The 20,758-nt window shown below is 36.8% G+C and overlaps 1 protein-coding gene across 4 annotated transcripts in view; it reads left to right on the top strand.

Annotated features, from left to right (window-relative positions):
- The first annotated feature begins 4,781 nt into the window (after positions 1-4,781).
- nin (ninein (GSK3B interacting protein)) overlaps positions 4,782-20,758 on the top strand; it is a 44,629-nt gene continuing 28,652 nt past the window's right edge. For 2 of the 4 annotated variants that reach the window (XM_038285150.1, XM_038285152.1), the window contains exons 1-10: positions 4,783-5,041; positions 8,045-8,257; positions 10,879-10,969; positions 12,841-13,013; positions 14,992-15,037; positions 15,120-15,295; positions 15,405-15,551; positions 17,748-17,906; positions 18,012-18,148; positions 18,299-18,439. In XM_038285150.1, the coding sequence (XP_038141078.1) occupies positions 8,066-8,257; positions 10,879-10,969; positions 12,841-13,013; positions 14,992-15,037; positions 15,120-15,295; positions 15,405-15,551; positions 17,748-17,906; positions 18,012-18,148; positions 18,299-18,439 (1,262 nt within the window). In that variant the 5' untranslated portion in view covers positions 4,783-5,041; positions 8,045-8,065. Of the gene's footprint in view, positions 5,042-8,044; positions 8,258-10,878; positions 10,970-12,840; positions 13,014-14,991; positions 15,038-15,119; positions 15,296-15,404; positions 15,552-17,747; positions 17,907-18,011; positions 18,149-18,298; positions 18,440-20,758 lie in introns of those variants that run through there. The other 2 variants (XM_038285151.1, XM_038285153.1) reach the window with 2 other exon arrangements.

The following is a 20,758-nucleotide window of genomic DNA, read 5'->3' on the forward strand; positions in this document are numbered from 1 at the left end:
AAGGTCAATGACCAGCAAACACAGAGCAAAGCATTGTGGGAACTGGAGTTTTTCTTCTTCTAATGAGGTTTTATGGCTGTTGGCAAACTTGTGAGAAGTGCATTACTGCCAACAACTGATATGGAGTAAAGCAAGGAAACAGGAAATGATTCACTCCAAAAAAAAAAATGTTTAACTTAACCCAACATAATAAATACTAAATCACCTTATCCCTCATCATTTTTATTTATCTTTAATTCATTGTAATTCTGCCAGTTTCTGATGCTCCTATTGGTTTTCCCATCATGCTTCCAACCGTTTAAGTCTTAAACTTCCAGATATTTTCTGCAGCTTTCACTATTATTACGTCTGTGCACTACAATTGATCTCTTCCACCATGAATAGAACAAAATCTTTCTTTTTAACAATCAGTGAGTCTTCTTCAATTTTTGGACATTTCTCCAGAGGTTTTGAATTTGCCGTGTGTTGAACTGTTGGTTTGTTTTTTTCTAACTGAGATGGGATCCTTTTTGCAGCTTCAGCGTAAGTTATTGCGAGCTCAAATTAAAAAAATTTTAATTTCCTCAAACCTCCACCACAGAGGAACTGCAGTTCTCTGTACAAATGCCTCTTTATACTAATAATAATAATAATAATAATAATAATAATGATAATAATACTTTTATTTGAAAGGAGCCTTACAATGCACCCTAGGTCACCTTTCAAATATAAAAAAAGATCAATAATAGGGTGATTGAGGTTGTGTGTAAATATAGTTATGTTAAAGAGAAACATTGCAGCCAATGAGCTTGCAATCATTTTTTATTTATAATTGTCTTCATGGCTTCAGTTGTGCTCATCATTTATTTAATCATTCTTAAGCTCCAGTTTTATCATTTGATAGCTTTTTCTATGCACTTTTGCTTACGATTGTTTAGGGATTTTTATGTTTAGTGATGCTTTATTCTAATTATAGCAATGATTATAAGTTAATCATTTAATGCTAAACATACTTCAGTTGTGGCCCTCTTGATGGTCCCTTTCCAAGTGATAAAAGCTATGCCAGATGACCCCAAACAACAAATCAAGGTTACACAAACAGATCAAATTTTGCCCTAAAGCAAATTGGTTATATGGGTTTTATTTTGTTTTTTGTCATTGTTCAGACTAAGCAGCAGGATAGTAAAAAAGTGGAATCTAAAAACACTAAAACTGCTTCCAGATGATACGCAGACTACGTGGATTTAGAAAAACACTTGTTTAGACCAGGGGAATGTTTGCAGAATTAAAAAAAAATCCCAAAACACACTATGGATTTGGTCTAAACCAGCTGTCATGTAAGAACAGGAAACTAATGCTGCTGTTCACACTGGCTCACCAAAGTTGTTCAGTAACACCCCTATGTAAGCTTCAACATTAAGAGTTTCATATTTAACTGTTATAAAATATAGATCCATATTGCCTTATTTCAAAGTTTCAGTGGGATTTGATGGCAGATTCTCAGCCAGGGCCAACAGGATATTGATGCTTATCATCACTCAAAGAATTAAGAAAGATCTAAAAGCAAAAGTGGTGCCACCTGGTGATGAATATCTAAGACAGATAGTGAGGTCCACCTTTATTCATAAGCATAGGAGATTTATGTAATCAGCAGAGATGGGAAGTAACGAAGTACAAATACTTCGTTACTGTACTCAAGTAGATTTTTCTGATATTTTTACTTTACTTTACTACTTATTTTTATGGCGACTTTTTACTTCTACTCCTTACATTTTAACACAAATATCTGTACTTTCTACTCCTTACATTTTAAAAAATTGTCTCGTTACTTTAGTTTTGAATCATTTCAATGGAGTTACCGTTATTATTTTTCACGTCATCAATACCAAATTCAATCTAATTGGATGGGAATCTACGTTGCATTTGACGCACCACTACAAGATGAATCGACAGATTCGGCGGTATTCATTGGCGGCAAATCATTGCAGCTTGGTGGCGGTGGCGTTAGCATAGTAGCATGGACGACGAGATGATTGAAAATGAACACAATGGAGATCTAGTCCTATTGGCAGACATCCATTTAAAATGTAGGCAACGGCATGAAAAAAGTGGTTTCTACTTTTACTTTTATACTTTAAGTAAATTTACCAGCCTGTACTTTGTTACTTTTACTTAAGTAAAGAAGTTTAATCAGTACTTCCACTTTTACCAGAGTATTTTTTTAACACAAGTATCTGTACTTTTACTCAAGTACGGAAAGTGAGTACTTTTGCCATCTCTGGTAATCAGGTGTTTGCTTGTATTTTGCCTGGATGTGATAGATAGAGGACTATTACATGTGTTGAAATAGCTCAGTCCAAGTCCTAACTTTAATCTCATGCATAATCTAGCGAGGTAGCAAAAGATAAGGGTGATGGCAAAGAGGCCTTCTAACTTAAAAAAAAGAGCTCATTACCCAAGGTTATTACTCGAAATATAACTGGTAGCACACAAATAAGCCGGTCTGCTATTAAAAAAAAGGGTTTGATTGCTGCAACTTGAATAAAGTTTTATTCAACTGATTAAAAATGTTTCAGGTATTTTTTTAAGTTTTTTTAATACTATGTAAAGGAAAATCAACATCTCAGAGATGTCTGACTCATTTCTATCAGAAACAAACTTATTGTAAAAAGATATTTTAAGTCTCATTTTTCAAATGTAAGATCAGGTATAATAAGTCAAATACAATGTTTAAGATTTCTTGTTGGCTTTCTGTTTTGTTTAGCACCCATTGGATTATCAGTAGGCCACATGACCTATCCTATGAAGAGTTTCTTGAGGCGTCCCTGAGTTTTCAACCTTTTTCTTACAGAAGTTCGCTACGGTTGTGTGTTTTTCCGTACAAAGAGACCCTTTGAAAGAGAAACATGGTAAGCTTTAGAACAGAGGTCATCAACAGGGGGGTATTGCATAGGGGTCGCAAAAGTTTTGGTTGATTAGACTTTTTTTTTATATTGAACCCTGCAATTTTTTCCACTAATTGAAATGTCTATGATTACGCATTAACATGAATTCAACACACTGGATAAATGGAGGCAGAAGATGTCTTTCAGTCATCAATGCTCACATTCAGCGGCACACAGGAGCTCTTTCAAGCTGGGCACCGTTTCATTCACAACACCTGTCCCATCAACCAGGAATCAGAAATACTTTAATAATCCCAGGAAAAAATTACTTTAGTTACATTACTCCATCTGTAAGAGTGACTATAGGACCAGTTTGATATAAAACAATTTCATAAAATATATATAATTATGGGGTCCCCGCTCCATCTCGCCATCAGTTTGGGGGTCCTTAGCCAGAAAATTTTTATAAGGGTTGCCAGGCAATATCCAATGTACACCGAGGGGTGGCCGAAAATGGATCGACACCAGAACCTTAGTGTCAATCTATACTGATCCAACAGGATAATTAAAAACCACAACATCCATATTTTCAAAATAAATACTAACTATACTTTCCTCCACCCTTTGATAACAAATAGACACATATTTAAACATCCATGCTTCCTAGTTATAAGTTATAGTGGATAAAGTTTTCCATTGTCATTACTTACCTACTTTTATCGATAACCATTCTGCATAAAATTGATCATTACAAGTACTAATATCTACAAAAATTAAATTAAAATAGTTATTTATCTATGATTAACCGAAGAATCCGAGATGACTTACATTTTCTCTTTACCCTATATAACAACATCTAGTTCTAAAAAGAGCAGGAATTCTGTACTTATCATCTTTAATGTTAGTATATTGATGTGCATAATTAACCACAGTGTTTTTGTTGTCAAGTAATTGTTAATGTATGAAAAATGTATGCAAATGTGCACAGCGCCCCCCACTGAAAAAGATAGGCAGCCCGGTCAGCAAGGACCTGAGGAAGAGCGGCTGCTGACGTCACTCTGCTGCGCCTGCCGCTCAGAATGCTTTTTCTGTTTCGAGTACTTTGCTGGCAGACCACGAAAACAAAAAAGCAATGTCCGCTGTGTTTCTCTTTGATTGTGGCATAAAATGTGCAGATAGGATATTTGCAAATGCAAATAGGATGAGTGATTACTAATTTCATTTATGAGTCAAATAATGCAGCCACATTCTTAAAAATGAAAAAGTATTTCTGGAAATGGTTTTTCATTTTCAAATTTTACATTTCAGATTGAATTTTGGTATGTATTTGCTGGGGTACATTTTGAAAAATAAAACAAATGTCTTCTTTTTTATTTTAATTTAGTAAAAAGATGAGCATTGTTAAAGACGAAAATTTAAGTGCAAACAGGGTTATTGATTACTAATTTCATTTGAGTCAAACAATGCAGCCACATTCTTAAAATGAAAAAGCATTTCTGAAAATGCTTTTTCATTTTCATATTTTACATTTAAATTGAATTTCGGTATGTATTTGCTGGGGTACATTTTGAAAAATACATTTGAGATGTATTTTTCATTTTAATTAAGTAAAAGGATGAGCAGAGTTGAAGAAGAAAATGAAAATGCAAACAGGATTATTGATTACTAATTTCATTTATGAGTCAAACAATGCAGCCACATTCTTAAAATGAAAAAACATTTCTGAAAATGCTTTTTTATTTGAAATATGGTAACGATTTGCTTCCATACAGTGACAGAGTTCAAAGACAGTGGTTGCTAGTAAACGGAGCAGTTCTCCTTCTGTCCACTAGGGGGAGAAAGGAACCAGTCAGGCCGCTGCTCTCAGTAGCCCCGCCCCTTCCTCTATCAGCCGCTTTTCAAAATCCGCTACAAACCTCTGGAGGGATTGAACATCCAGAGTGACTCAAGGAAGCAGGGAAAGAGATTTTTTTCCTCAGCAGACTGTAGTTTTTCCTCAGGAAGAAGGAGCCGTTCAGCTCATACTCTGGGCCTCAGAGGAAAGCCTCCCTACCAGGATAAACCCGGCGGCGCTGCCAGCAGCCAAACATCCTCTAAACTTTTTATTTTATTGACATTTTACCACAAAGATTTGGATCTGAGAAGCAGACAACTGTTAGCCGAGTTTGGGGGCTTCGGTAAGTTTTTCATTTATTTATTCATTATTGCTCAAACTAACAAAATTAAAGCTTTAGTTGAAATGTTATTTCTCTTTCTTGAAGATGAAGTTTGCTAAATGTTTCCTTTAAACTGTGAAATTAGCTGTTAGCTTAGCCCATCATTGCTCTATAAGGTTAGGCTGTTAAACGCCAAATATTCATGTGTCTCCAACTTTTAAAGTTTGTTAATAATGAATAAAAATCTACATCTATAAAGCTAACCAATGAGGTTTATTCAAAATAAATAAACATTAGTTGGTATCTTCCTAACGTTGTTTAGATGGAAAACTCTTCTTATTGGTCCCTGTTGATCCATAAACATTAGATCATCCTTTATTTTGCTTTGAACATTTCTGCTGAATTTAGGAAATTCATAATAAGGTATTAGGTGAGATCTTTCTTAAATTAATAACTTTTATAGCTGTGCTTAGTGCAAGAAATTATCAGTCAATTTCTGAGCTGCAAACTTAAAGCTGTATAGAAGATGGAAGAAATATAAAGTGTATATTTTTATCTTTAAAATGTGTGCTGCAGGTCCTGGTTGGATGATTTTGTTAGGGAAAAAATGCATATTGTTTTTTTTTTTTTTTGTTAATCTGCACCACATAATGTTAATTTTCTTTAACTTATTTTGTATAGTAATGACCAAACTAAAATGTATTTTTCCAACTCTTCAGTGTTTAGTTTATTGAGTTACTGGCAGTGAACCCACAGATTATTGCTCAATCAAGAGTTCATTTATTTAGTTAGTTTTGTTAAACTGTTAATACTTGTTCTTCCAATCAAAGATTACCTTTGATTAGAGAAAAATTTATACTTTTTTCATCTTTGGATTATTGATTATGGACAAAAGTCAAGTTTTTCTGTCTTTGTTTGTAGCCTTTTTAAAACAGAAAGAAAAAGCTACTCTAGATTTTGGGTTTGTGAAATAATCCCTCATTCCTTCATCATTGCTTTTGTTCAGTACGTGGAAACATACAAATAGTGTATTTCTTTTCGCTTGTGTAATGAAATATCCACGATGTTGTGGGAGCTATTCTCAAATTTGGAAATTTTGTGTATATAGAAGTTTATCTAGATGCTCTGTGTTCCAAACTTTTCTTTCTTATTTTCTTTCTTTATATTTATTCCCCTGCATAATCCAGATTTTAACAGAATGATAAATTATTGTCATGATTACAGCAATGCCCTTGTTTTTAAGCAATACACATGATCTGATACATGTTTCACTTGTTGCTCCCCTCTTTGATGAGTCTCTTCTGCATCCGTTAATTAGTTTAAAAACAAAACAATAAAACAAAATAATTTGTGACATATCTTCATTTAATTATTGACACTATAATGATGAACTGCTCTTCGACGTATCAACAGGCTGCTAATTTAAAAGAGAAGAAGAGCACTTTCCTGACTAACATCTGCTGGAGATAATGAATGCAGTCACCTATGAATGCTGGGATGGCGTGCAGGGATTAACCGCATTGTTATAAGTTGGAGTGGGTGATCTTTGGGTCGCAGCAGCTGTCGTCTCCTAAGCAGCTCTGATGTAGCGGAGGTGAAAGTCCAACAGGAGAGACTGATGAAAGCAAAGAGAACCAGCTTCAGATGAACATACATTTTTAGATCCCTCCAGTTTACTCATCACTCACTTTCTTTAGAGGGATTTGTTAAAATGAGCTCTATTCTCAATAAAAGTCCAGATGTAGGGCCCTGATTGATTTTTGTTAGGAGGCAGCTATTGTTTGGGTTGAAAGGCGGTCCCCGAGTCTGGAGTGTGGGGGACACCTGGCCTGCCTGAGTGCTTGATGATCTCTGAGAGCAGCTGGAGAAGCAGAAGGGGTCAGACGGCACATGCACAATGCAAAAATGCTCAATCTGAGCGTGGGGAGCGCTAACTTTTCAGATAGGAGCCTACTTTAATTAGTCAGACTATTTGCTGAGGTAGCTGAGCTCGGATTGTGTTTGTTTTTCATATTAGGAGATTCTTCTAAACAGCCAAATAAGATTTTTCTTGCAAGCCAATGGAAGATCTAGTGGGTTAATTACAGCCAGCTGACCAGCAGTATGCAGCATTAGTGGGGCGGGTCTTCTCTCAGGCGTCCAGTTAAGATGACTTTTAAAGTTAAAAAAAAACAGCACATACCTAACTGTAGGTAGGATGAGGAAAAAACTACCCCATCTTGCTGCTCTTTCTCATTTTCTGCCTGAGGCTCCAGGTTGCTCACATGACTCTGAGTTCAAGTTTTGTTTTCCCTTCTGTTCCTGATAATCCATTCTCTGTGTTATCAACCATCTGGGATCTGTAGTTTCTTTTTTTTTTATATTGCAAAACAAAGTTTTCACTACTTTAGAGAAATGGACGCTCTCAGTTGAATGCCAAGTTCAACCAGCGTTATTCTCTTTTCAATAAAACCAAACGAAGCATCATAAACGAAACTGAAGAACTGGATCTGTTGGTTTGTAATTCATGGTGTGAACCAGTCAATGTTGGGACAGTGACCCTGAGTAACCTCTCTTCCTGTACTTTGTTGTAAACATTTGATCATTTTACTGCTCTGTTATCAGTCCCCTTGGATCAGATCAAACATTTGTTCCTGAAGGATCCGTGTCGCAGCTCAGACGGCACTTCGATCCTTCAGACTCTACAAGGTTACATTTCTCTGCTTTCTTTTCTTTCCTTCAGCTGGTTTTAAATGATTCTGATTGTGTAACCACCGTAATCGGATCCAATAAAAGCATCTCTTCCACTGCTTCTGAAGAAGTGTGTGTTTAAAGCTCAGTTCTTGAGCAACATTTACCTGATAGTCTCCTTGCTGTAATTGGATTAGCCAAAGCCTCCGCCTGGCATGACGCTGGAGGAGTTTGTCAGAAGCTCGGTTGCTGAGCGGCTCCCTCAGCGTCGTTAAAATTGACGCTCCCACCCTGATCTGTAAACTTTCATTTATTTTGCAGCTGACTGTGAACTTGTGCGTCTTTATCGTTCAGGGCAGGCTGCTGTCCTGTGGGATGGATGACGGCCAAGAGCAGGACAACTCTGAGGAGCGCCTGAAGGAGGTTTTCTACAGCTTTGACTCAAGTGGCTGCGGCTCTCTGAGTCCGGAGGAGCTCTCTGACCTCTGTCAATCTCTGCACCTGGACAATGCAACGCCTATCCTTCTCCATCAGCTTCTCCAGGACCAAGACAACTTCTCTGCCAGGGTGAGATTTATTATCTCCTTCAGCAAAGCGAAGGTCCTTGAAAGTCTTGAAACGCCTTACAAAGTCTTTGAGAAAGATCTTCCTGGATATTACAGAAATGCTGTTTAGCTCCAGGACTCGCTGAATTCTGATCCCACTAGAACTCCCACTGGCCGCCAATTTGACTGCTGACATTTTCCCCAACGGAACGCATTAGGAGTGATGTCATCAACTGAGATGGCTCTAGTGTGTAATATAAACCCATTGTGGATACGTAAACCTTAAATCAGGTCTAATATATATTTTTCAAAGGCTGAATTGTACGCTATTATTATTTGCGTTCTAAATTTGTATCCATACACAGGTTCAAAGTTTTAATTACAATTTTATTTACAGAAATTGATTGATTCTCCCCAAACATTTCCCACAGACCACCTTTTCACATCTATGACAAACGTAATATGAGCGTTTTTTGTGCAGCGCTGGAGCACCTTGAGCTGTTCTCTGCGCCTCACTAAAGCTGCTCTTCAGCGACGGAGGGGCTGGAAACCTGCGGTTTGCCTGCAACTGTTTTACCCGTTCAAGGATAAAATCTCTGCGTGAAAAAGTGACCTTCAAACGGCTCCTGAACAAAACCAATTCATTTATAGCTGATATCATAAATTACAGCCACAGGCCACTGGAGCTTTTACAGAATCCTTTCTAATCATTGATCCGACACATCCACTCCAACCTGTGTGTGATCATAGTGGACTAAAGGCTCTGGTTTGGCTTTTGGGTGGATGTGGACCGGCTGATGTGTGGGCAGTGCTTCAACAAAAGTTATACTATTTTCTGATGGGTCACTGATACGTCTGCGTTTTCCCCGGAATGGGTGATCATCCTCGGACTCGCTGTCAGAATCGGAGCCGCTTCCTACCTACAGTAGTAGTTTTGCAAATTACAGGGTTTCTGCAGGTCATTAAAAATCATTGAAAGGCATTAAATAATTTTTTTTTTATAAATTAAGGCCTTAATTGGCATAAAAATTCATTAAATTTGATAATCGTGGCATTAAAATTCTTCGGGAAAAGAAGCTTGAGGCGGAGAAAAGGCTCAAGTTGGGAAAGGGAAAATGGAAATTTGAACCAAAGTTGCGGGAAATATATATATATATATATATATATATGTATATATATATATGTATATATATATATATATATATGTATATGTATATATATATATGTATATATATATATATATATATGTATATATATATATATATGTATGTATATATATATATATATATATGTGTATATATATATATATATATATATATATATATATATATATATATATATATATATATACATATATATATATATATATATATATATATATATATAGTCATGGGAACTTGTTGATTAAGATTATTTCTAAGAGCATTAAAAAGCATCAAATCAGAGTTACTCGTTGATGTATAAACCCTGAATTAGCATGAAGCACATCCTCTAATTGTGTTCATTTCTTTCCCTTTCCAGAGGAAAACCTCTTAGTATTATTGGCTGCTCTGCTACAGCCCGGCTCCTTGTCTGTATACATGTTACTGCTTTGTTTGCCCTCTTGTTGAGAAAATCTCCCTCTCATTGGCTCTCATTCAGTGCGTCTATCACCAAGACAACCAGTCTAGTTAATCATTACTCGCAGGATTTCTTTCTTCATGTGAATATCTAAAACAAAAGCATGAATTAAATATTAAAACTGTTTACGTGTGATGTTGACTGATAATTCTACTTTCAGTTTGTTCTCCATAGATAGTTTTTTTCCAAAATGCTTCCCTCCACACTTGCCTGAGGTTTTGTTTGTGTATAAGCGTGTTGCAGACGGGTGCTTATTGTCTTGCATCTGCGGGTTTGTGTGTAGGCAGGGGGAAACGCCAGACTAGAGGCCAATTAACTGATTGCACCATCATGGCGCTCAACAATAACGTCAAAAAGAGAGAAAGAAGATAAAGGATTTCTAAAGGCGCCAGCCGTCGGCCTCCAAGGCACAAAGGAAATCTGCATATTCAGGGTTGGCAGCTGCTGATTGTGGAAGTATGACCTCCTTTGCTCCCGATCCAAGCCGCGGACAGCCAGGGACACCCGCTATCAAGCCGAAAATTACAGTCAGCTTAAGGAATTTGGTAAAACTTCCTTTGTGAAAGATGCGAGATATTGCTGGAATTCTGCACCAAGAACGACAAGCCAGACTTTTCTATAAAAATCAACAAAACCTAACTTTAGATGCAGTTTTCTTTTTAATCAAAAGCCAATCAATGTAAGCCTCAATGCATTCATAACTTCAGGTACTTCAGTACTTCCTTATCCACCCCAGGCCATTTAGATTTTTGTTTGTTTGTTTGTTAATCCAGTTCCATCTGCAGCAAAGCTTTGTTGTGTTCTGCTGCATCATCAGTTTGTGGAAAAACACCAGAGCTGATTGGGATGAGCTGATCCCACCACCTCTAAGATCTTTAGTTTACTTTTTAAAAACTTTGTGACTTTGTAAACTTCCAGCTGTGTTTTTGTTGGAGTATATTTGTCAATGTGGGGGAATAAAATGCAAGTTGTAGGTTTTAAAAAATAGTTTTATCCAACATTTTTTTGTTTGTTTTATTTTAGGTTAATTTTGACCAGTTCAAGCATGCCCTCATCCTGGTTTTGTCATCAACCATTGAGCCCCAAGCTGAGGAGGAACCCGTGTCAGAGCCAGGTAACGTCTGGATGAATAACAGTCAAGTTAAATATTGAATATGGAAGCGTTGCTTTACACAAAGTCATCCAAGTGTAGAAGGTGAGCTGGAGCCCCTATGCTGACTCTGCGGCAAACTAGCTGACTGTTGTGTTTCTGCGTCACGACTGTCACTCTGATACGTCTTCATATTACACAAACAGGAACCTGCCATTTTAGTCCAAAATAGATTAATATGGAAGAAAAACAGTATCATTGGATTCTGCCTTATTTTTAACACAGAATTTTAAACACAGAATTTTTTTAGACATTGAATTCCTTACACTCAATTTTTAACTGGTAAAAATTCAGAAATTCTTTTTTTCTTCTTCATTTCGGCCAGCGGCCGGTTTGCCCCCGGCCGCTTCTTCTGGATCAAACTAAGAGCCTTGGCAGACAGGGGTGCCGTACTAGCTGTGGTCGGCTCAGTTGTTTCACCCAGTCTGATAAGAGGAAAAACTCTAATAGCTGTCTGTTAGTAGCTAACTGACGAACAGCGCTGAGCCCAGCCGTTGTGACCAAATGAGCTAATTTAATTAGCTTGAAGCTGCTAGACTCTATCGAGTGTAGATTGCTTTCGCTTGAGTTCACCAAAAGGTCAACACATTTATGGCTGAATTTTTTTCTGGTGAATTTTTAACAGATAAAAATTGAATGTAAGGAATTCAATGTCTAAAAAATTCAGCGTTTAAAATTCTTTGTTAAAAAAACCCAGTGTTTATAATTCGGTGTTAAAAAAACTCAGTGTTTAAAATTCGGTGTTAAAAAAACTCAGTGTTTAAAATTCGGTGTTAAAAAAAACTCAGTGTTTAAAATTCGGTGTTAAAAAAACTCAGTGTTTAAAATTCGGTGTTAAAAAAATTCAGTGTTTAAAATTCGGTGTTTAAAAAAACTCAGTGTTTAAAATTCGGTGTTAAAAAATTCAGTGTTTAAAATTCGGTGTTAAAAAAATATCAGTGTTTAAAATTCGGTGTTAAAAAAATATCAGTGTTTAAAATTCGGTGTTAAAAAAATATCAGTGTTTAAAATTCGGTGTTAAAAAATATCAGTGTTTAAAATTCGGTGTTAAAAATTCAGTGTTTAAAATTCGGTGTTAAAAATTCAGTGTTTAAAATTCGGTGTTTAAAAAAATCGGTGTTTAAAATTCTGTGTTAAAAAAACTCGGTGTTTAAAATTCTGTGTTAAAAAAACTCGGTGTTTAAAATTCGGTGTTAAAAAAACTCGGTGTTTAAAATTCGGTGTTAAAAAAATTCAGTGTTTAAAATTCAGTGTTAAAAAAAGGCAGATTCCAATGTTTATCTTCCATAGATTAAATGCTCTGATGGTCGATCTTGATAGACGGATGGTAAAGGTAAAAGTAGTTGTTTTAGTTAACATGTCAGTGGAAAGAATAATATTTACATATCAGGTGAATTTCCTGGAAAAAAACGCCTTAAACACTCTTGATCTGTAACGTGATAGCAAGCTTTGTTTGGTCAGCGAATTTAGAGAAGTTGTCAGCTTTAGAGAAGTGGCTGCTGGAGATGTCGAGTGTATATTAGTCACAGAGGTTATTCTTAGCCTTCATGTCTGGACTTGAACTAGAGGTGCTTAAAATAAATCAGACAACAGCTTTTAATCAGCTTTTATAAGCAGAAAGGTCAGGATGCTTTTTCCTATTTATTAAATGCACCAACACCAATAATTCTTACCATTTTGTGTGCATAGATGCATCAAATAAACTGGTTTCCTAAAGAAGAACTGTAAATTTTTTGATTTGTGCGTATGTACTTTCAGCATATCAGTTTTTTGAGTGACATCATTAGAAGCAAATGGGGGATAAGTTTTTACTTTTTGTCATCGTTTTCCTACAGAGTCTCCTGAGATCCAACCGAAGTTTGTGAAAGGCAGCAAACGTTACGGCCGCCGCTCCACTCCAGAGTTACTGGAGCCGCCTCAGAACCTGTCTGAAGTTACCAACATCAACGCAACCGCTGAGGAGGATTTGGAGGACAACTATGACTCGGCGGTTCCCAGGAAGCGTGAGGTAAAGAGTTTTTCTGCATCGTAATGTTTTGGATGCCATTCTTATCACCTCCTGTCCTTGCGTGTATTTTTTTAACACGGCATCCTCAGCCTGGCATTTAGGCAGTATTCTTAGTTAATCAGCTTAGTGCCATTCAGAGCGGGCCTTAAAATGTAACGTGGATGCTCCAGGGCTGGATTTACGGGACACGGTCGATTGCACAACTCTGTGCTCTCTGTAAATAACAGGAACATTAATTCCTGTTCAAAAAGCCTTGGATTATCAACACGTAACCAAGGTTGGTGCCACGTCTCTGAATTCTGACACCATGGCTGGAGCTTTGCTTCCACATTACCTCCTAAGAGTTACGGGATGGTAAAATCCCGAGCACTTTAAGAATGGCCGCCATGACCTTTGGATGTTTGGTTTGACCTTTTCTGTGAGACATTTGATGAAAAGTTGTTTTTTTCCTTTAAGGGACATGAGAAACCTGCAGATCTGCAGCATCTCCTCCCTGTTTCTGTGATTTCATTTCCAAAGTACAACAGTTATATATCTTTTATTAAAGCTAAAATTCCTACTTTAGCTGACAGTTGAGAAATACTTAAAGGTGACTCTTTGAAAGCATATTTTTTTATTGCATTTTGTAAAAGATCCGTAATTTACTTTAATTATTTTCCAAGTTGTGGATAAGCATAATGAGACGATTCAGGTTCCAGAATTTCGTTTTTACACTAATTAAACTAAAATATACAAATCAGATCTTTTTACATTACTTTATATTTGGATTATGACCCTTTCTTTGATTAAAACATTAAAACTGCGTTGAACTTACAGCTTGCTTTGTTTTTGGTTCCTTTTTGGGTCAGAAGATGTGGAGGAAAAAAATAATTTGAAATAAAAGATATTTTACTGGGACCAGTTTAAACACCAAACTGCTCCTTTTCTCATTTTCTTTTGTTCTTTTCCTGTTGAACTGTTATTTAAATCTACAGTTTAAGTGAAATATGTTATAATTTTCTCAACTTATTTAATAGAGATTAGAAAATGAACCTGTTTGTCAAGATAGTAGTAAAATCAGATAAAGCTTTATTGTTAATATTTCAAAAACATCTAAAATTGCTGGTTAAAATATGGAAAATTGAAAAATATAGAGTTTGAAATGGAAGATTTTTTGGAGTTTTGTAAAAGTTTGTTTCAGTAAAACTGGTAATGTTTTCACACTAGGGGGTCAACAGGTAATTTAATACACTAGTATCTTAACATCGGCTCAACAGTATCTAGATCTGACTAAAGGGGAGAGGAGTGAGCCAGATGCTTACTTTTTTATTTATTTATTCCATAATAAATTAAAATTCTCTTTAAATGTGATCCCTGAGAGGCATTTGTTCATTTGAGGGTTTCGACTCACTGCTTTTGTTATGTGAAAAGTGCATATTTTAAAATATTTAAGGCTAACCGCGCTGCACTTTTTTCCCGTCTGCTGGTTAAAAACTATTTTTCTTCACTCTGCAAAGCTAGCCAATTGTTCCTGAGCGTGGATGGATGTTAATATCCTCATCTCTGTCTGACTCCCCCCCCCCCCTGATGCCTGCAGCTTGTAGACAAACTCTGAATGGAAGTGTGTCCTGGTATTTATGCTCTTTGCTTATGGGGGCCAGCAGATGGGGCTGGGTCAGGGGGAGGCTGTGCCTCAGAGACCCGGTGTTTTTTGGAGGAGGAGGGTGTAGGAACAATGCTGCACCCCCCACACCCCCTGGATGCCTCCACTCCATGTATGAAAATGCTGCCCCCAGAATCCCATCTGCTCTCTGCTCCCTCTGGGCTGCCTCTGCAGACAAAGGAAGGCCACTCTGGGACTAGTTTTCAGATCATAGGTCCCACCTGCTCAACCGCTTTAATCGGCCCCTGAAAGCAGTGGACTGTGAGAAATCACCACACTGTTATCTCCAGCATTCATTCTTATATATTAACTTTTGTGTTTTATTTCCTCCTGCAGCGCTGGAATCCCAACGAAAGCAGCTCAGAGGAGTACGAGGCTGAGGGTACGTGGGAGTCGGTCATTTCTGAAAGTTTTCTTCAAAGCGATAATGTTTGTCAGCAGTGGATTTGGTTTTCTTCAAAAAGGTCAAATGCATCTTTGGAACCCCGATGAGCCAAGCACGCCCCGGGGAACAAGCGAGCCTCTGTCGGCCCGCGTGGAGGAGCGACTGCGTGGAGCTTGCGAGGAGCTGGAGATGGACTGGGACGGCTGTGCTGCTCACTCTGAACTGCTGGCTCTGTGTGAACATCTGGGCCTGGAGGTCAGTCTGAAAGGGAAGGAAGTTCAATGCCAAGCCTTCAGCTTCTGAGAATGAATAGAAAATTGAAAACAAAAAAGTTATTTTTAAACAACAGCTTTTATTTTCCTAGGTGAACAGTGATGTCCGCCTCAGTCTGACTGATGATGGAGAGATGAGCGTACAGGATTTTTTCTCCAGAGTCGTGAACAACAACAAACCGCTAACGCCCTCCGCTTCCACTCCATATAGGCAACTCAAACGGCATCACTCTACTCAGGTGGGCTACAAGGGTTTTATTAGCAACAAACTGTTTCACACCGCTGCCAAAGATTTCATATAATTTATGGTATACACACAAAGTATTGCATAATTATGAGGGAGAATAATTATCCTTATTTTGCAGCTTTTTTTTCCCAAATAAAAACCTTTATATTTTTTGCACTCCCTACATTAAATACTTAAAAACACAAGTTACTTTTCCATTTTTCTCTTGCCTGCTCAGTAATTAGCTTAACAACCATCACTCATGACACCTCCCTCACCTCAGCTGGGACCCGGGCACCTCTCACAATACCCACCAGGAGTTGACATTCAGGATTTTTTACCACTTGCCCTTTAAGCAAGTGACTTTCACATTTCATTTGCCCAAAAACTATTTTTCCTTGCCCAGTATAATGTTTGATAAATGTAGTTCCTAATATTCATTTTTGTATATATATATCAATGAAACATGATTGTTTTTTAAATGTTTTTTGTAATTCAGTATTTTTTAAGTTTCCAGGTTCCTGGTGTGTATCTGCATGCGTCAGATAATGAACTCCAGCCTACATTACCGTGTTAACATGCTTTTCAATCCTTCCTGCTCATTCTTTTCAAACTAAACTTTGCTTTAAACTGTTGTGTGCTTGGAAAAATGTAAAGTTAAAAATCTAAAAAAAACTTGACAGGTTAAAAACTTAAGATATATCACAAGACAGAAGTCAATGTCACAAATGAATAACTTTTATTTTAGATTCACGGTATGTTTATACAAGATAATACTATTAAGATAATGTGACTTTTCTAGAGAATCATTAAACATAGTTATTTTATTCAGGGTTTCCACAGTCTGACATCATTTCAGAATTCCCTGACTTTTAACAGACTCAGGATTAGTTTTCCCTGACAAAATAAATGCAGCAGTTTGTCGTTTTGGTAACTAGACCAAAATTACCGCTAGGGGGACAAAAATCACGCCATCTGGCGGAAAATCACCCGGCTTTTTCAAATCACGTGTGAATGTGTACAAAACAACAAAAATGGCGCCGGCAATGCTTCTGGGTCGTTTTCATCAAACGTCTGCGATTTTAAAGTAATTTTGAGTGATAAATACACATTTTTTTGCGATCATTGAACTTGCCCGGCGGGTAAATGCAATGAAATTTGTTCTCTCCCGACAATAAAAACTACTTTCCCCGGGAGATCAGGCGATGGTTAACATCGAGCCCTGCCCACCTTAAAGACCCTCCCCTTCACCCACCTAAGTGACACATTTTCCATAAACGAGGGACATTAGCCAGGTTTTTCTTAATGGTTAGCCTCAACCTGATCCACTAAAAGTTCCTGGATGTTTGTATAAATGTTTGAATAAAAGGGTTCTTTTAAGTAAAAGATGACTTCTTTGTGGTTTAACATTTTATATTTATAGAAAATTAAACAAAAATTTATTTAACAAACAGTAAAAGGGACCCATTTTTAACCCCTCTGCTCTTCACTATTCATTGATAACCCTGAGTCTCTATACTGGTGAAGTTTGAAGATGTTTCTCTTCCCATCCAGGGAGCTTTTTCAATTCCAAATGTCAGAAATAGCGTTGAGTTCCAGGTTTATTTGAGGTTTACTTTGTTGGGCCTCTGTATAAAACCTCAAACTCGACACTATTCCTGATTTTTTTTTTTTTATTGAAAAAGCTTCCTGGATGGGAAGAGAAACATCTTCAAACTTGGAAATAAAGTCCAGTGGATTGTTTTTAATTTTCTTTTTTTTGAAACCCTGACTTTCAGTCTGAGGACTTTTGCAACCTCTATTGTTTTATGGATGAATCAAATCCAGTCATATGTATGTCGAACTTAACAGCCTTGATGGTGCCGACCATTTTGTCTCACCGTTATGTCGTCTTCAGTTTGATGCTTCCTGCTTAATTTTATTTTTTAAGATTATTTTTAGATTCTAGTGGCCTTTATTTTGGTATCTTTGAAAGTAGGTAGACTGGAAGGCTGGTTAACAACAGAGGGGAGAGACATTCGACCTGTGAAAGCTGGAATATGGGTCATACCATCATAGCTGCACCCCCCCAACATAATGTTTATAATGACCTTTATAGAGGGCTTTGAATATTTTAGCCATTATAAGGTTTTAAGTTCTGGGAAAGTTTTATAATCTTACTTGCATGACTTTACTATAAATTTAATCTCTGTTTGGTTTCTGTTTGCAGCCGTTTGATGAGGGGGGGCGTAGAATCTCTACTCTGACCAGCACCATCGGCTTGCGTCTGTTCTCTACCCTTGATGATGGGAGCGGTTTCTCTCCGGCTGAATACATCCTGGATGCCTGGATAGAGGAAGGAATAGAGAACAGCGCAGAGATCCTCCAGGTGCCATAATGACGTGGATTTTCTTAGTTTGACTGAGATCGTCTTTCAGAGCAAAAGATCTGCTAAAAATAAATGACTAAACCTGCTTCTTTCTGTTTTTCTCAGGCTTTGAATTTCGACCTGGATGGAAAGCTGAGTTTGGGCGACCTCACTGTGGCCCTTGAAAACGAACTGCTCAGTACCAAGAATCAGGTTCACCAAGCAGCGCTAGCAAGCTTCAAAGCTGAAATCCGTTATTTGCTGTAAGAGTCGTTGCTGTGTTGCCTTTCAGTCCATTAGATATGGAATCATTTTATAAGTAAAATAAGATTTTTAAACAATTCTCAGAACTACAAAATGATTGAGTTCAGGTGACGCATTTCTGTATCTCTAAACTGTTCCCTTCTTTTCAGAGAGCGAGTAGACAGAGAAGCCCGGGAGAAGGAGAAAATCCGATCTGATCTGGAAAAAGCTGAAAAGCAGAAGACTCAGCTCGCCACTGAGGTTGATGAGCATCACTCTGCAATCGAGCAAATGAATAACCTCAATCTCAGGTAATTTATCCATTTTCTGTTTTAGCAGTTAGCCCTCTGATTAAAGAACAAATCAGCATCTCACTATAAACTTCATTTATTCATTAAATAGTCTTTGGTTTTGGGGTTGTGTTTTGCTTTTGTTGATGTGGAGTTAATAACCAATTTAAGACATTTAGGGCCGGATTTATCAAGATCCAATTTTGCGTGCAGTAATTTGCGCTCGCAAACTGGAATTTTGTGCGAGGGGCTGAACCATGGTTTGCGGGTGATTTAACAAGAGTGATTGCGTAACTGGTGGCAGGTGCAAAACTGTTGGAGACGCCCTATTAAAATGATGGTTTTGCGCGTTTTGTGGTTTGCGGCAAAGGAGTTTGTAGTTTGTACAAACTAGTGCATTAAGAAATTTAAATCTTACAGTGACCCCCCCACCCCCTCCAAAAAAAAAAAAAAAAAACTATATATATATATATATATATATGTGTGTATGTGTGTATGTGTGTATGTATATGTATGTATATATGTGTATATATATATATATATATATGTGTATGTGTATATATATATATATATGTGTATGTGTATATATATATATATATGTGTATGTGTATATATATGTGTATGTGTATATATATATATATGTGTATGTGTATATATATGTGTATGTGTATATATATATATATGTGTATGTGTATATATATGTGTATGTGTATATATATGTGTATGTGTATATATATGTGTATGTGTATATATATATATATATATGTATGTGTATATATATATATATATATGTATGTGTATATATATATATATATATGTATGTGTATATATATATATATATGTATGTGTATATATATATATATGTATGTGTATATATATATATATGTATGTGTATATATATATATATATGTATGTGTATATATATATATATGTATGTGTATATATATATATATATGTATGTGTATATATATATATATGTATGTGTATATATATATATATATGTATGTGTATATATATATATATATATATATGTATGTGTATATATATATATATATATATATATGTATGTGTATATATATATATATATATATATATGTATGTGTATATATATATATATATATATATATATGTATGTGTATATATATATATGTATGTGTATATATATATATATATATATATATATATATGTATGTGTATATATATATATATGTATGTGTATATATATATATATGTATGTGTATATATATATATGTGTATGTGTGTATATATATATATATGTGTATGTGTGTATATATATATATATGTGTATGTGTGTATATATATATATATGTGTATGTGTGTATATATATATATATATGTGTATGTGTGTATATATATATATATGTGTATGTGTATATATACACTATATTGCCAAAAGTATTTGCTCACCCATCCAAATTATTGGAATCAGGTGTTCCAATCACTTCCATGGCCACAGGTGTATAAATTCAAGCACCTAGGCATGCAGACTGTTTTTACAAACATTTGTGAAAGAATGGGTCGCTCTCAGGAGCTCAGTGAATTCCAGCGTGGAACTGTGATAGGATGCCACCTGTGCAACAAATCCAGTCGTGAAATTTCCTCGCTCCTAAATATTCCACAGTCAGCTGTATTATAAGAAAATGGAAGTGTTTGGGAACGACAGCAACTCAGCCACGAAGTGGTAGGCCACGTAAACTGACAGAGCGGGGTCAGCGGATGCTGACGCGCATAGTGCGAAGAGGTCGCCAACTTTCTGCAGAGTCAATCACTACAGACCTCCAAACTTCATGTGGCCTTCAGATTAGCTCAAGAACAGTGCGCAGAGAGCTTCATGGAATGGGTTTCCATGGTCGAGCAGCTGCATCCAAGCCATACATCACCAAGTGCAATGCAAAGCGTCGGATGCGGTGGTGTAAAGCACGCCGCCACTGGACTCTAGAGCAGTGGAGACGCGTTTCTGGATGACGAATGCGCTTCCCCTTTTGGCAATTGAGGGAGGGGGTTTGGGGTTTGGCGGTTGCCAGGGAACGGTACTTGCGCTGCATTGTGCCAAGTGTAAATTTTGGTGGGGGGGGGGATTTGGTGTGAGGTTGTTTTTGGGGACGGGGCTTGGCCCCTTAGTTCCAGTGAAAGGAATTGAATGCTTCAGCATCCCAAGACTTTTTTGGAAATTCCATGCTCCCAACTTTGTGGGAACATTTTGGAGCGGGCCCCCCTTCCTCTTCCAAAAATGACGGCACCAGTGCACAAAGCAAGGTCAAAAGAATGGAGGGCGAGTTGGTGTGGATGAATTGAGGGGCCTGCACAATTTCCTGCCCT

This window comes from Cyprinodon tularosa, unplaced genomic scaffold, assembly GCF_016077235.1.
Source record: "Cyprinodon tularosa strain WSP-4 unplaced genomic scaffold, ASM1607723v1 ctg207, whole genome shotgun sequence".
NCBI classification, from domain to species: domain Eukaryota; kingdom Metazoa; phylum Chordata; class Actinopteri; order Cyprinodontiformes; family Cyprinodontidae; genus Cyprinodon; species Cyprinodon tularosa.